The 17038-nt window shown below is 46.3% G+C and overlaps 1 protein-coding gene across 1 annotated transcript in view; it reads right to left on the bottom strand.

The window, feature by feature from the left end:
- POLN (DNA polymerase nu) overlaps window positions 1–17038 on the bottom strand; it is a 2789368-nt gene that overhangs the window by 565803 nt on the left and 2206527 nt on the right. The window contains exon 20 of the mRNA XM_085643153.1: window positions 14789–14866. Within this exon, the coding sequence (XP_085499279.1) occupies window positions 14789–14866 (78 nt within the window). The remainder of the gene's footprint in view (window positions 1–14788; window positions 14867–17038) is intronic.

Below are 17038 nucleotides of genomic sequence, written 5' to 3'. Positions count from 1 at the left end.
CTGGGTTATACATTATAGATTCCTACATCGCAGCCACTACACCCCAGTTACGTTACACAACTTTGGGTGAGAGATACACCCCGGTGTGATAGATGCAGAGTGGAACACGCTGACTTTCTGCACCTAGCCTGGGAATGTCCTGCTATCCATGCTTACTGGGGTGATGTCCTTGCGGCCTTGGACTCTATGGGCTCGATGCCCCTCTCGAGATCTCCACTACTGGCCCTCTTGGGGTATACTGAGCAGCTCCCAGCCAAGCATCGGAAATTTGTTTCATTTTGCCTCGCTCTGGCTAAACAGCGCGTGGCCTGTCGTTAGGGTCGAGGTCGGGCACCCAAATTTAAAGATTGGCTCTCAGACATGATCCTCTGGCAAGACCAACTTTGCACGTGCGCTGAACTACTCCCCCGTTCCTCTCGACCTTGTGACATTTGGGGCCCATTGCAGACATATTTATTGGAACATCCCCACACAGACGGGGCCCAGTCTTCAGAGTTAACATGCATTCCTTAGGTGCCCACTCCACATGGACTGTCTTGTCCTTTCCTTCTGTAGCCCCTGCCGGACAATGTCTCTCTTATTCATACACTGTTGATCCCCTGGCGTCCTCATTCTCTTGTATGCTGCAATGGCAAAAGCATGATGTCCTGATTGGTGCTTGCATTTTTATAACTCCTTAGTGTTGTATAACAGTCCACACTGCTAATCTATGTACATGTTGAATTGCATTTCTGTATCCCGTTGTGTCTCTTGCTTTGCATTCCCATTTTCCTCAACCCTGTCTCCTTAACAGCTATTGAAGTCTAATTGTCTGTTCTTGATTGAGAAAAGTTCAATAGAGAAGGTTTAAAAAAAAAAAAAAAAAAGATTCACACAGGATGGTTTCGGAGAGTACTATTATTATTTATGTGTATAATTCCTTGTTATTCACATATTTGTCAGTATTTTTTTAAATACATGAATGCCATGTGAGCGTCAGAGGTACTGAAGTGTGAGGAGAAGTAGGGAGAACATTACAAACAAACAACCAGCCTATGTTGGCCAAGTAGGTACAGAATAATCACGTAGGGCCCGATTCACAGAACTAACTTAAGACAAAATCCTAAACTTACTACCATTTTGGTATTCACAGAAGGCACTTACTCATTTCGATATTCACAGAAGTTCGGAGTCCTAACTTTAGGACTCCTAAATGCCTTCTGTGAATACCGAAATTCTTAAAGTTAGGATTGTTCTCAGTTTAGGAGTAGTAAAGTTAGGACTCCTAACTTTAGGACTCCTAAATGCCTTCTGTGAATACCGAAAGTCTTAAAGTTAGGATTTTTCTCAGTTTAGGAGTAGTGGCCTGGGTCAAATGACTGGGTGTAACTGACAGTTAGACTTTGTGATTCCCTTCCAGACAGTCACACAATTGAGGGGTTAGGTGTACCTGAATGGGCCATCTGCTAGCAGGATTTGGGGCGGAGCTGAGGTCAGACCCACTTACTGAATAACCTGTGCTCTGCCTTCACGCAAAAGGCCTAACTACCCCACATTATTACTGCAGTCAGCCTGGGGGGGGGGGCAGGAAATTCCATGCACTTCAAAGCCACTGTCTAGAAGCTACTTCCACCTTCCAGAAGAAGGGCACCAGGGTATAAAAATAGGACCTTCAGACCCACTCTTCAGTTCACTACTGGACTGCGGAAGAACTCTCAGAGGACTGTCTGTGTGAGAAGTTGGCCTGATGTATGATGTCACTAGTTCTAGTGTACACCTTATATCAGTCCAAACAACCCTTATGGTGATTGGTTGTAAAGTCAACCTTATAGACCAGCTATCCTAGTGGTAGCATGGACAAGAGCAGTCTTAGGCTAAACTCTGAATGGCATGTGAAGCCAGCTGTGATACCATATATAATCCCTTGAATACCAAATGAAAGGACACCACAACAGATATATATATAACATAAAGTGTATTTATTCTAGTCAAACCCTCAGCACTCTTTATGAGATTAGAGGGAAGTACAACACAGTCTTATTTAAGCATACATTAAGTCACACAGGTAAGTAATACAGTTAGGCCCTAGGGGCCACACAAACCATATACTAAAGAAGTGGTATAAGGACCACTGTCACGGAAATAGAATAGGCCTAGGCCTAGGGAATCGCTGGGGCTACACTACACTAGCAACAGTTAGGAAGTGGGAGGCCCACGGGATTCAGGTGCAGAGTGGAAACACTCACGCGTAATGCGTAAAAGTCGATAGAATTACTAGCAGTTAGAAATTAACAGTTTAAGGACACTTCTGAAGCAGCTAGAGAGTCGAGACTCGGAAACTAGACCCTATGATAGTCACTACCCTTGTGAGCACCGAAGTACCCAAGTTACCTAGCCCACGGGCTGCGGGTGCATAGGTGTGAACTTGCGTCAGGTTTCGTCGTGGACTTCTATGGATGCCTGAAGGAAAGTTGCTGACAGGCAGTCAGTGAAGAGTGTCCGGTGGATCCCAAGGCTGGGATCAAGAAGAGAGGATACCTGCAAGCAGAAGGGACAGAGTCAAGGTCACTAGCCAGTGACCACGTGGAACCAGGAAGGAACCAGGCGATGTCGTGAAGATTGCAGGTGAAAGGTGAAGCTTGTCGCTGCAGCCACGGGTACCAGGAGGCGTCGAGGACGACCAGGACCAGGAGGCGAGCTGTCCCACGAAGGCTCTTGCTGTCGGCGTCGTCGAAGTCGAACTAGGACTCACCAAGCCTTGGCAAGCGGAACCCACGAAGAACGGAGGACTTGCTTCTGGTGCAGACCAGGAAGGTCTGGGGTGCTTCTCTTTTACAAAGAAGCGGGAGCCAGTCTGGAGGAGCCAAACCAGCGGCGAAGATTTCAAGGTGTGTCGTCACAAAGGCCGCTAGCCAACGGGCAAGCAACCGGACAGACGCGGCAAGCAGGAAATGCAGAAGGGCCCCACGCAGGACTCGTGGAGTGTGCGGGGCTGATCTTCGGTGCAGATGGTGCTTGGGGTTGGGGCTTCTCAATCCCCGGTGCACAACTTCGAGGGTGCCTCAGAAGCTGCGCTGGAAGATACTAGCCACTTTCCCCTGGTAGCCGGTCCCACGTCTCTCATCGCCTCCACGGATCTCAGCTCGGCTGTGGATGTGGATCAGGGTCGGAGAAGTCTGGAAGTCAAGGCTCTGGTCGGGCTCTGCAGCCGGTCCCTCGTAGAACTTCAGCAAAGCAAAGGGTAGTCTCTTGATGGTGCCTGTTTGCACAGGGTAGCCACTCCTTGGCCACAAGGGAGATTCTTCAGTCTTCTTCTTTCGTCGAATGTCGAAGGTCCAGGGTTTCTGTTCAAGTTGCAGGTTCAGGATAATCTAATCTCCTGGGGCCCAGCTACCACTCTTATACTAATCTGGGGGGCTGGGTTGCCTGCTAGGTCACGCCTTATGGGTGGGACCTGGGAGGGGGGTGGTTACACCCCCTTCCCTTTGTCCAGTTTCGCGCCAGGGCTGGGGCTGGAGTGCCCCAGCACCGGTTTGAACTGGACTATGCATGGGACACCTTGTGTGCCCCAGGCATGTCTCATTCCTTTCAGCCCTCCCTGCCCCAATACACTAAAGTCTGTCTGGGGAGGTGCTAGCACCTCCCCAAGCAGGAAACCTATTGTCCAAGCCTCCCTTGCCGGGATCACTCCCAGCAGCAGGAGGTCAGACTCGTGTCTGTGGCAGCAGCATCCATTTTGTGATGCTGAGGCTTTGGTTAGAATTAAACAGCAAAGTAGGATTTTAACATGTCTCTCCCTCTCGAAGGGGGGGGGATAATATCCTCATCACCAGAAATGGTATGGGGGTATTATTACAAAGTGTTAGACACCTTAGACGACATGTTTTGATAAAGCCAAACCATAGTTACCATAACCGTTTAAGATTATAAGGCACTTTAAGAGTATATGGTAGGCTATATCATAGAACAGCTATTAGGACATGGTTCTGAAAGCTGCAGACAGGCTCAGCTCATGCTAGAGCACCATCTCACATGTTACCAAGCACTCTGCCTCCAGGATTGTTAAGGCCTGCCATAGGAGTGGCTGATAGGTACACATGTGTCTATTGTAAGGGTAGATATAGGTATACTATATCTAAGCAAGGGGTGATTACACGACCTTGCCCCAGCTGAGTGATCAGCCAGTTGTGTCTGATTGGAAGGCCAGACCAGGGGTGGCATAATACATGCTGCAGCCCCTGGGAGGCCTAGGGTACACCTATGCCCTGGGTACCTAGGGTACACTGTACAGGGTCCAATAAGGTGATCCTTACCAATTGGGAATGTACCTAGGGTACATGGAGTCCATTTTAGAGAGAGAGCAGACAGCCTGAGACCCTAAATGGCAGGATCTCAGGCCAACTAAGTCAAAAAACCAGCTAGACACTAAGCAAAAAGTTGGGGGTAACCATAGTCAGATATCCACCTTCCTACACAACCCCCCCCCCCAAACAAAAGGAGATAAGGCTGGCCTTGACAAGGTAAGCCTCTATTGCCTAAGTGGCCATATAAGGAAGAACCAGAACTGGCATGGTTACCCCCTGTCTCATGGTCCACTAAGCAATCCCTCACCCTAAAGGTATCATAGGGTCTCCACCATAGGGAATCTCTACCTTTGGTGTGTCTTTGCAAAGTAAAAGGCTGGTGTTGAGATGGAGTACTGAAGTGAGTGTCCTCAAAGTGAGGCCTCAGCTTCCTCCAATCATCCTCCACCATGGATGCCTTTCTTTCTTTCACTGAGTTGCACTGTGCTCTCAGGGTCAGCCTCTGGCTACCTAAAGCTGGAGGCTGGGTCCCTTTTGTGGGCTTACTGGAGGGACAGGTCAGGTTTGGGGCCCTAAGGTCCCATGTTTGCCTGTGCCCAACAGAATCCCTCTGGGGGAGGTCCCTAACTACCTGTAAAGGGGATCCCTCAGGAATGTTTTTAACCATCACCTGGCTAGGGCTACTAGCCAGGCAATCCTCATTCTTTTGATGGGGGGGGGGTTTGTGGACAGGGGCCCTCTTGGGGTCCACTGGCCTCCCTGACCTCTGCAGCCCTGGGCTGACTGAGGCAGGGTAGAGAGAGGCAGGCTACCTGCACCAGACCGGGTCCCACCTTGGAAGGGGCCACTGACATCAGAGGCTCTGCCAGGCCAGGCCTGGCTACCTCTGGGGCAGTTCCTTCACAAGGGATGAGGTCAGATCCCTGAGGAGGCTGACCTTTTCCTAATGTCTGGGGAGAGGGAGACTTTTCTTCCTCCCCACTACTCTCTGTTTGTGTGGAGTGATCCATAGTTTCAGGCTTCACTACACCTATGTCAGTCTGAGTATGGACTGAGACCATTACAGTCCTGCCAACCTTTTCAGGGAGGCACTCAGTTTGGGTTTGAGCTGTGACTGTCACAGCTCTGCCAATCTCTACAGGGAAGTCTGTCTTTGCCTGGGCTGTGGCTACCACTGCCCTTCCAACCTTTTCAGGGAGGAAATCTACTTGGACAGGGGTTGTGGCTGGCACAACCCCACTACTCTTTTGTGAAAGGCCTACCATTTTAGAATGGGTGTCTTGTTCAACTCCAGCCCAAGCTGAGAGTTCTAAGTCATTCCCCAGTAAGCAGTCCACAGGCAAGGTTGGAGACACTGCCACCCTTTTAGGGCCAGTGACACCTCCCCAGCTGAGACATACCTCTGCCATGGGATGACTGTTCTGTTTGCCATCAATGTTAGTTACCTGGTATGAGAAACCAGGCAAAAGCTGCTCAGAGGGAACTAGCCTATGGGCCACCATAGTGATGCTAGCTCCAGTGTCTCTGTAGGCCTCAGCTTTTCTACCATTGATGTAGGGCTCCTGTCTGTACCTACCCAAAGTGTTGGGACAGGCAGTGAAGTTGGCAAACCCCATGCCACCATCACAGACAAGAGTAGCTGCTGTAGGGGAATTGGCTAAGCCAGGGTCCCCCTGTGTTCCCCAAGAAAACACAACCACATTTTTGGGGGCACTCCCACCACCTGGGGGATTACTGCTGACAGTAATAGGTGGTGTGACAGGAGTAGTTGGAGGAACAGTTTTGTTTTTAGCCTTTGGGCAACTGCTGTCAGTTTTCCAATGCCCAGGAGTTTTACACTCATGGCAGTAAGGCTTTTTAACTGTGGTAGAGGAGGGAGCTTGGGACCCACCACCCTCTGTGGAGTTTTGGGGCCCTGAGGAAGATTTCTCTTTTGCTTTATCCCCACCCTTCTCTTGAGGCTTGGTGGTATCTTTCTTTTGGTCACCACCCTGATTTTTAGGCCTAATCCTGGTCCTGACCCATTTATCTGCCCTCTTTCCCAATTCTTGGGGAGAGGTCAAATCTGAGTCTACCAGGTGTTGATGGAGAAGCTGGTTCTGACAATTACTAAGGATCTGCTCCCACATAATCAAGTTGTACAATCCTGTATAGTCCTGCACCTTGCTGCCAGTTAACCATCCTTCCAAAGCCTTAGTGGCACAATCCACAAAATCAGACCAGTCCTGTGTCTGTGTCTTCTGGGTGTCTCTGAACAACAACCTATATTGCTCAGTGGTTAAGCCAAACCCATCTATCAGAGCACTCTTCAGGACTTTGTAATTGTTAGCATCCTCATCACTAACTGTGAGGAGCTTGTCTCTACCTTTGTCAGAAAAGGAGAGCCACAAGATAGCTGCCCACTGACTCTGGGGTACCTGCTGTACTTTGCAGGCCCTCTCCAAAGCAGTCATCCACTTGTGGATGTCATCCCCATTCTGATATGGGGGGACTATCTTGCTTAGGTTTCTATGGTCATAAGACCTATCCCTATCTCTAGGAATGTTGCTGCCACCAGTGGGTTCTGACCCACACACTTTTTGCTCTCTGGCCAGAGCAAGCTTCTCTTTGGGAAGGGCAAGTTCTTCCCTTTCAATCCTCAGTTTGGCTTCCTTCATTCTGGCCTCATGCTCTCTCCTTTGGGGGGAAGTCATCCCCCTGTGGGATGAAGCATTGGAGCTTCTTGAGTGATAGGAGTGGAGAGAGTCCCCTGAGGGAGATCTACCCCTCCTATCTCTCTTTTTAAGATTACTTGGGGGCCTGTAAGGGACGCTCTCATGCAAGCTCCCATGCAAGCTTAAGTTAGCCTGACTAAGTCTTCTGACTGGGGTCTGGCTACCTCCCTCTTCCTCTGAGGTCTCTTCTAACTCATCTGTATCAGTTAAGTCAGGGGTCTCTTCTGTGGAGGGGAGGCCCTTATCTACAGCTATGGCACCATACTTGGCAGCTCTTTCAGCATCATAGGCCTCCAGAAGCTCCACTAGCTGTCTAAGGGTAGGGTTGGAACCCTGTTTTAATCTCCTGGAGGTACACAGTTGTCTCATCTCCTGGAAAGTGAATGCATCATATCTAGAGGGAATCTGTGTAGGATTCTCCTCTCCTGAGGGAGTATCAGTGTGATCTCCATTCAGGGACATGATTCTAGTGAGGGTGTGGTGTGTGCACCTACCTACACTAGTTGTTTCTACTAAACCTCTCTAGTAGTTGTAGTCAGGGTGTGTTACTCCCTTCAACCTACAACCACTAAGTCCAGTAGGACTTAAGTATTATAATCTATGTTATATGTACCTAAACAATATCTGTGTGATCTTTCAATTTAGTATCTCAAGATTACAATGGTATTACAACAGCAAGCTCAGATCCCAACCGCTGCTCATCAATGTGAGAAGTTGGCCTGATGTATGATGTCACTAGTTCTAGTGTACACCTTATATCAGTCCAAACAACCCTTATGGTGATTGGTTGTAAAGTCAACCTTATAGACCAGCTATCCTAGTGGTAGCATGGACAAGAGCAGTCTTAGGCTAAACTCTGAATGGCATGTGAAGCCAGCTGTGATACCATATATAATCCCTTGAATACCAAATGAAAGGACACCACAACAGATATATATATAACATAAAGTGTATTTATTCTAGTCAAACCCTCAGCACTCTTTATGAGATTAGAGGGAAGTACAACACAGTCTTATTTAAGCATACATTAAGTCACACAGGTAAGTAATACAGTTAGGCCCTAGGGGCCACACAAACCATATACTAAAGAAGTGGTATAAGGACCACTGTCACGGAAATAGAATAGGCCTAGGCCTAGGGAATCGCTGGGGCTACACTACACTAGCAACAGTTAGGAAGTGGGAGGCCCATGGGATTCAGGTGCAGAGTGGAAACACTCACGCGTAATGCGTAAAAGTCGATAGAATTACTAGCAGTTAGAAATTAACAGTTTAAGGACACTTCTGAAGCAGCTAGAGAGTCGTGACTCGGAAACTAGACCCTAGGATAGTCACTACCCTTGTGAGCACCGAAGTACCCAAGTTACCTAGTCCACGGGCTGCGGGTGCATAGGTGTGAACTTGCGTCGGGTTTCGTCGTGGACTTCTATGGATGCCTGAAGGAAAGTTGCTGACAGGCAGTCAGTGAAGAGTGTCCGGTGGATCCCAAGGCTGGGATCAAGAAGAGAGGATACCTGCAAGCAGAAGGGACAGAGTCAAGGTCACTAGCCAGTGACCACGTGGAACCAAGAAGGAACCAGGCAATGTTGTGAAGATTGCAGGTGAAAGGTGAAGCTTGGCGCTGCAGCCACGGGTACCAGGAGGCGTTGAGGACGACCAGGACCAGGAGGCGAGCTGTCCCACGAAGGCTCTTGCTGTCGGCGGCGTCGAAGTCGAAGTCGAACTAGGACTCACCAAGCCTTGGCAAGCGGAACCCACGAAGAACGGAGGACTTGCTTCTGGTGCAGACCAGGAAGGTCTGGGGTGCTTCTCTTTTACAAAGAAGCGGGAGCCAGTCTGGAGGAGCCAAACCAGCGGTGAAGATTTCAAGGTGTGTCGTCACAAAGGCCGCTAGCCAATGGGCAAGCAACCGGACAGACGCGGCAAGCAGGAAAATGCAGAAGGGCCCCACGCAGGACTCGTGGAGTGTGGGGGACTGATCTTCGGTGCAGATGGTGCTTGGGGTTGGGGCTCCTCAATCCCCGGTGCACAACTTCGAGGGTGCCTCAGAAGCTGCGCTGGAAGATTCAAGCCACTTTTCCCAGGAAGCCGGTCCCACGTCTCTCGTCGCCTCCACGGATCTCAGCTCGGCTGTGGATGTGGATCAGGGTCGGAGAAGTCTGGAAGTCAAGGCTCTGGTCGGGCTCTGCAGTCGGTCCCTCGTAGAACTTCAGCAAAGCAAAGGGTAGTCTCTTGATGGTGCCTGTTTGCACAGGGTAGCCACTCCTTGGCCACAAGGGAGATTCTTCAGTCTTCTTCTTTCGTCGAATGTCGAAGGTCCAGGGTTTCTGTTCAAGTTGCAGGTTCATCGAATCTCCTGGGGCCCAGCTACCACTCTTATACTAATCTGGGGGGCTGGGTTGCCTGCTAGGTCACGCCTTATGGGTGGGACCTGGGAGGGGGGTGGTTACACCCCCTTCCCTTTGTCCAGTTTCGCACCAGGGCTGGGGCTGGAGTGCCCCAGCACCGGTTTGAACTGGACTATGCATGGGACACCTTGTGTGCCCCAGGCATGTCTCATTCCTTTCAGCCCTCCCTGCCCCACTACACTAAAGTATGTCTGGGGAGGTGCTAGCTCCCCAAGCAGGAAACCTATTGTCCAAGCCTCCCTTGCCGGGATCACTCCCAGCAGCAGGAGGTCAGACTCGTGTCTGTGGCAGCAGCATCCATTTTGTGATGCTGAGGCTTTGGTTAGAGTTAAACAGCAAAGTAGGATTTTAACATGTCTCTCCCTCTAGAAGGGGGGAATAATATCCTCATCACCAGAAATGGTATGGGGGTATTATTCCAAAGTGTTAGACACCTTACACGACATGTTTTGATAAAGCCAAACCATAGTTACCATAACCGTTTAAGATTATAAGGCACTTTAAGAGTATATGGTAGGCTATATCATAGAACAGCTATAAGGACATGGTTCCGAAAGCTGCAGACAGGCTCAGCTCATGCTAGAGCACCATCTCACATGTTACCAAGCACTCTGCCTCCAGGATTGTTAAGGCCTGCCATAGGAGTGGCTGATTTTAAGGGTAGATATAGGTATACTATATCTAAGCAAGGGGTGATTACACGACCTTGCCCCAGCTGAGTGATCAGCCAGTTGTGTCTGATTGGAAGGCCAGACCAGGGGTGGCATAATACATGCTGCAGCCCCTGGGAGGCCTAGGGTACACCTATGCCCTGGGTACCTAGGGTACACTGTACAGGGTCCAATAAGGTGATCCTTACCAATTGGGAATGTACCTAGGGTACATGGAGTCCATTTTAGAGAGAGAGCAGACAGCCTGAGACCCTAAATGGCAGGATCTCAGGCCAACTAAGTCGAAAAACCAGCTAGACACTAGGCAAAAAGTTGGGGGTAACCATAGTCAGATATCCACCTTCCTACAGTCTGCTCCTGTGACCTTCTGTGCACGCTGTCAGACAGATGCTGTGCATGGAAGAACTACTTTGCTGCCTGGAGCCTGCCTTGAACCCCTGGAGGCCAGCCCTGCTGTTGAGCCCCACATCATCACCTGAACCAAGACGACCAGAAGTGACTTCAAGGGCTAGTTGGCTTGCCTCCTATTCAGAGTCACAGGGGCATAGAAGGCTCTACCCAACTTGAAACCGTACCTGGACCCATCCTGAGTGAGTCCTAAACCCCCAAGAGGTGTCCCACCAGTCCTGGACTTTTGGCTGTGATGTTAAAGGTGCCCAGATGGCTAAGTTCCAAAACTGAGGACTTAAAGACATTTTGGCCATATCCTGCTCTGAGAACCAGGAAGAGGCCAGGACCAACCTGCTCGCCTGTCTGTCCTAGGTACATCGCCGATTGGATTGACTTTGCGCCTTCTCTTGCTAAGTTCTTCTCGGCAGCAGCGAATCCTTTTTAGCAGTCCTTCGCCAAAGTGATATCCGGTCTCGTGGAACTGTCTTCGGCTCTGCCTCATCCTGCTTGAGATTTTTGACTTCCATTTCAGAGACTAAGTCAAAACACAGAAATCTTTAAAGCGGCACCGACCAAAGGCTATCCGATGACAACACTGCCTTCCCGGCCACCTTCCACATCTTTGCCCAGCTGAACTTTACCTTCTCAGACACTTTTCTCAGAATTTCTTTAAGTCTGAAGATAAGCGCTGACCCGGGCCGAATACACTAATTGCATCCGAACCGCGCTCCATCAAAGTCAGCCATATTTTTCACCCGGTCTACCGCTAGTTCTAAAGATTGAATTTTTGTCATTTTGGTGTCAACCAATTTATTAAATTATACTAAAATTTTCTACATTGGTTTGGGATTTTTTTGTGTTGTGTGTTCACTTAATTACTGTTTATGGGCTGCATAAATACTTTACACATTGCCTCTAAGTTACACCTGACTGCTTTTTGTGCCAAGCTACCCAGGGTTAAGCCCAGGTTAATTTAGTGACTATTTGTGGTTCACTCTGCAAGGGATTGTGGCTGTTGCCTAGTCACCCTAGTCAACCAACAATCCAATTTCTAACACCACCAATGTGGAAAGGGGTGCCACCTGAAATGTAGCAATGACCAGTGTGACTGCTACTGAAGATCGAAGCACAGTGGGATTTCCCCATCACCTTGAGGAAGACTTACTGATGAATTATACAAATAATAAAACATGCAATGTCATTCTATTTGTAGATGAAATTTTGTGATAAATGTAAATTGCTATCTAATAATGTATTAAATAGTTAATAAAACAACATGTGCTTTTTGGAAGCCGGAGGGCAGTACACATTTGTTTCAACTGTCCTCTTGACGTAGGTTTGAGTGTTGAGCGTGAATAAAGAACACAATGGGTTCCAGGTAAGGACGAATGCTCAGATTATTTCCAGCATAGCACTCACCCATACATCTGTCTCCCAATGTACTGTCAATCAGAAGCTAAACAGTGGACAACCATAAAAATGAGTCTTGTAATAGAGGCAAGCCCAGATGCCCAACCATTCCACCGGACATTTCCCCGGATGGCTGGAGCCCTTGGACGTCAGTTTTGAAAGACTAAGGCCTCTCCTGCTGCCTTTCTCACTTTCCCCAGTTCACCACGATTAACTGCGGCAGGTAAAGAGATGCTTCCAGCAAGACAGACAGAGAGGCAAAGAGGCAGAGAGAAAGTGATAAGAGAGAGGGCCAGAAAGAGAGAATGGATGGTTGGAATGAGAGAGATTATGCGAGGAGACAAAGGGGGCTGGGATGATTTGAACATTCTTGCCAGGGCTGCGTTTGGTTCCTCCGTTCGGCTTGGGCGGAGGTGAGTTGTGCGTTCTAGAACTTCAAATGCAGAGAACTAGCAGGGCACTGTACAGAAAATAGAGCTACAGAGTTCTCTGTAGGCGTTGGAAGTAGGGCTGCTTGGGGTGCGAGTTCAGAAGGTGAATGAGCAATAAAGATGCCTCTTTAAGTTCTGGTTTTATCTAGTAACATTTGCTGTACTTCAAAGAAAGTCAAAAGTCAGACAGGATCTGTTTATTCTTTTAACATGGAGATTGGTGATTACGTTCGCTGGCTGCAAAGTGAGATGATTTTGTAAAGTAAACTATGTGGCAATCCTTCAGGGGTACAGGGAGTGTGACAGGAAATGCTGTAGGGTGTCATTTGTTGCTGAAACACAATATCACAATAAAATGTAATTACATGTAAATTAACTGTACAATTAATTCAGGATGCATCACAAATAAAGCACCTTTTTGGCAATTCTGAAGTGCGAGGGAAATAAAGATTTGTATAGAATCAAAACAAATCAAGATATACATATTTTTAGAAATTTGATTTGCACGCATTATAATTTGTGTGCTTTTGATCCGTACAGCTGTACATCTACAAATTTAGTGGCCATTTCAATGGCAAATGTGCTATCTTAAATGATACTGCGCTACCATACCATGCTTTAGTAATATGTTTGCAACAGCGTTCTCCAAAAAGCATCACAGCTATATACTATACCCTTACCACTCTCCTGCTGAATGCATTTGCTACATTTGTTCTTCGTAGGACGCTTCGATTTCTCACCCTTCCTATGTCTTCAGTGATGTAACATTAATGGTACCACCCCCACTCTGAAAATTGTTCCAGCACCACTGGAGTGCTCATGATTTAATGTGCGCGTTTACTTCAGAGTCCATTACAAGGATGCAGTTGGGGAGAGCTGCAATCTTCCATGGGTATAATGCTAGTGTTTATTTTACATATATTGAGGGCATTCGTGGCACAACGTTAGTCAGCCATGGTGCAATGTTTGCACTGGAAAATATTGATATTTTTTGTATTTTTGTAATACTGTCACTACTGCTATCTGAGGCTTCAGCCAGTAAAGATTGTCATAACCTGTATCCATTCGCCCATGCACTCATGTTCATTAGTCCATTCATGCACTCACCATTTATCTATCTTTGAACTCACTCGCCCTATACTTATCCATGCATTCAGTAACTTAATTATTCATAGATCCACATATTCTCTTATCCATCTAACCACTGACTTATCTCGTACAGAAGTGTCAATCAATGAGGAATCACTTTAACTTTCAGAACAGTTAGACCTATCGGCTTTGCCAATCACTGCTGATGTTTTATTGTCAGATGTCAAAACCTTGTTCCCTAAATCTCTTAAATTTCTACAAGGTGGTAAGTGAAATGTAATCAGAATGAAAACAGAAATTATCTTGTGCCATATTGAATTTGCTTGGTCAGCTATTATAATCAAGAGAAACTCGGTGGTTAATCATTAAATGAACAGAGCCCACCTGCTTTTTGAATTGCTTAATATAACCAGCTCTGGCACACCGATCAATCAACAAAGGCAATACTTTAGCATATTACCAACTTCAAGCTTCCCCCTAGGTCACCAACCCTCATCACAGGTTTTGAAAACACTTTAAGGCTTTTCCTAATGAATAAGTACCTCAGCCCCTGTCACATCTCTGTCTTTCTCATGACTACTGGATAAGAACACTCTGCAGAGTACTGTGCATGTATAAACACAAAGATGTTTGTCAGAAAAAAATCTTGGATGCAAGTTGAAAGGTAAGATGGTGGTAGGTAGCCTGAAAAAGCTGTGTCTACAGACCGACTGCTCTCTGTATCTGTTCAAAGGACTCAACCCCCACTGAATGTGTTACATGGCATATGTTTTTGATCTGCAGTCACAGGCTTGCAATATTTGCACTCTACAGATCACCCTTGCTACCACATCTTTTGGGTGCGTTTTTGCAGAAGAGTGGTAGACAAGGTAATCCCTTCTTTTCTTGCAGTACTGCAGAAATAATGCATAACAACAATGGCTCCTAAATTCATTGAACTATAAATGCTGACCTCCTAAGGGTCGATTTTTATTAGGCTATGAGTTTAATCTATTTGAATTCAAAGTCTTCGGTCAATCTGCAGTAACTGGAGCTTAACATGCACCACTTGTTTAGAAATTCTCCATTCATCCGTCTATAAATAATTGGAGGACATATGTTAGTCAGTGGAGATTGACAGGTAAATCCATGTATTGATACGAAACGGCCCTACCCTCAAAATGTTGCCACAATAGTCCATGCCAATTAATTCTTCAGTAAGCAAATTGACGACAAGATAAGTAATTGTGTGTTGCTGGGCCCAGTACCCCTCCTTTCAACCCGATAGCAACTTTGATACTTGGTGAAAGGAGGAGTAGGTCAAGGTGAACGATATGAAGCAGAATTGGACACAATATATAATAGGTCACTTGCATTTAACTGATTTAGAAAGCACGATAATATAAATTCTTACCTGCTGCTAAAAATGTACAATCTTTGGATGAAACAAATAACGATCTTGGTGATATGCTAACTACTTCCTTTAACTTCCCTGTAAAAAAATGCAATACCATGAGCAAACTCTTAAAAAGGTAAATCGTTCCATTTTTGCACGTGTAAATTCAGTTTTACTCGCTTATTCATTTACAGTTTGCCAGTATTAGGGCCTCATTTAGAGTTCAGCAGACTAGTTACTCCCTCATAAAAGTGACAGATACCTGGTCCACTGTGTTATATGTGCCATATGATATAAAGCCCTGTAATGAATGTGGCTGCACACCATCAAGCCACACCCAAAACCCCAACACTCCCTTAAGACAGAGGTAAGACACAACACTCACTTAAGGCGAGGTAAATAAACAATTCCAAATGTATGGAATATAACACACATAAGTTTATTAATGCAATGTTCAAAACGGTAGGCCAAATATATCAATAAATGCAGATTCAAAGAAAACTATTGATTAATGCAATGCTCAAAACAGGTAAGCCAAATATATCAGTAAATGCAGATTGTAAAATGCCAAATACCTACAATAAACAACTAGAATGAAATGCAATATGTACAGGTAGCAGAGAGTAGAAAATATATACAAGAGAGAGAGCGTGAGAGAGTGGTCAGGAACACCTCACCGACTGATTCTGCAACATCCTTGCCTGTTCTTTAGCTGGGGAAGGCTTCTCACAGACCAGGTAGGAGTGTCAGCCAGGACCCAAGTTCCGCCAACCCCACAGCAGTACGTCTACTCTGTGGTGAACTTCCACTTGGCTTGCGAAAGCTTCCAGCTTAAATATCATTATTCAACATGAGGTGAAGTTTCTAGAAAACCCTGCCCCTTTCTCATTGGAAAGCAAGCAGGCTGTACTAGTCTGTGTCAAGGCCAAGACAGCAGCGGGCCAAGCCTCTGTATTTTGACTCTGAGACAGAATTTGTACATTCCACAGATAATATCCAGTTCACTCTGGTCGGTGAAGTGAGAAAAACAAGTGAGGAGCAGAAAGACCTTAAATATTAATCGCAAGCACTGCTGTGTAGGCAGGAGCAAGGCAAAGTCAGACATGAGGCCATGTCAAAGCCAATAGTAAGACCTCATAATTTCGTGCACGCAGAAGCAAGGCAAAGTCAGAAAGGAAGATGACATGAAGCCATGTCAAAGCCAATAGTAAACACTTATAATATAAATGTACTGTTCTACTCCATGACAGCTCTCACTAAAAGACAGTAAGATTACAGAACAGAAGGGAAGCAGGCATATGTAGGACCATCCTACATTAAGGCTAGGGTAAAATAACGTACTAAAATCAGTTAAAATGATGGTAGTCGGGGGTCATCATAGGGTGCCAAATTACAAGAGCGCCTCTTTTATTACATTCCACCCCATGACCCTCGACTATCATCATTCACATATATCAAAAACGAAATCTCTCAACTAAAGACACCACTACTAATGAAAAATTGTAATTCTTAACTGAAAGCACAAAAACTGCATTTCTTAATTAGAAAAACTACATTTCTTAATTGGAAATACAACTGAAAGTGAAAAGCCTCATTTCGTAACTGAAAGACACAAATATAAAACTATGAAATCAAAAAGGCATATGATAATCATTACTGTAAAGCAAGTTGTAACTGAAAACATAGCCATGATTGAAAAACTTAATTTCAGAACTGAAGAAATACAACTCTGACTGAAAGACTGAATTTTATACCTGAAAAACACAACTGTGAGTAAAGAACTAAATTTCCTAAATTCATGTTGAATCAGCAACTTATGTGCTGAACTGAAAGCACAGAAATAGCTCATGCATATCTGAATACATGTTTGATGGATACACAAAATAAATTAATCAAGCTTTTGAAGTCAATAATGCTCCTAATGTCTCTAATGGTTAATACTGGAACTTCTACTGCTGAAGCAGCCAAACTTATATATTGTGCGCTAAAAAATAAAGGCAACAGCAACAATTTTTTTTCCAGTCTTTAGCTCAGAAAATATCTGCAGCACAACGTCTCTGTTGTACTCCTTCTTGTGAAAACAAACAGTCCTTCTGTGTGAAAGACACACATCCTTCTCGCATGTTGCTTCAGCTCCATCAAATCAGTTCATCGGTCTGGCAAAGCAGAACCCTATCCGGTCCGTTCAGCTACAGGATGTCAGCTTCCACCGTCCGGTGATCACTCCAGGCTTGGGGGGGGGATGGGCAGGAGAGGGAGGGTCCCACT

This window comes from Triturus cristatus, chromosome 2_2 (genome assembly GCF_964204655.1).
Source record: "Triturus cristatus chromosome 2_2, aTriCri1.1, whole genome shotgun sequence".
Lineage (NCBI taxonomy): Eukaryota > Metazoa > Chordata > Amphibia > Caudata > Salamandridae > Triturus > Triturus cristatus.
Note: the sequence above shows the minus strand (reverse complement) of the source record. Positions and strands in the feature narration are given on the sequence as shown.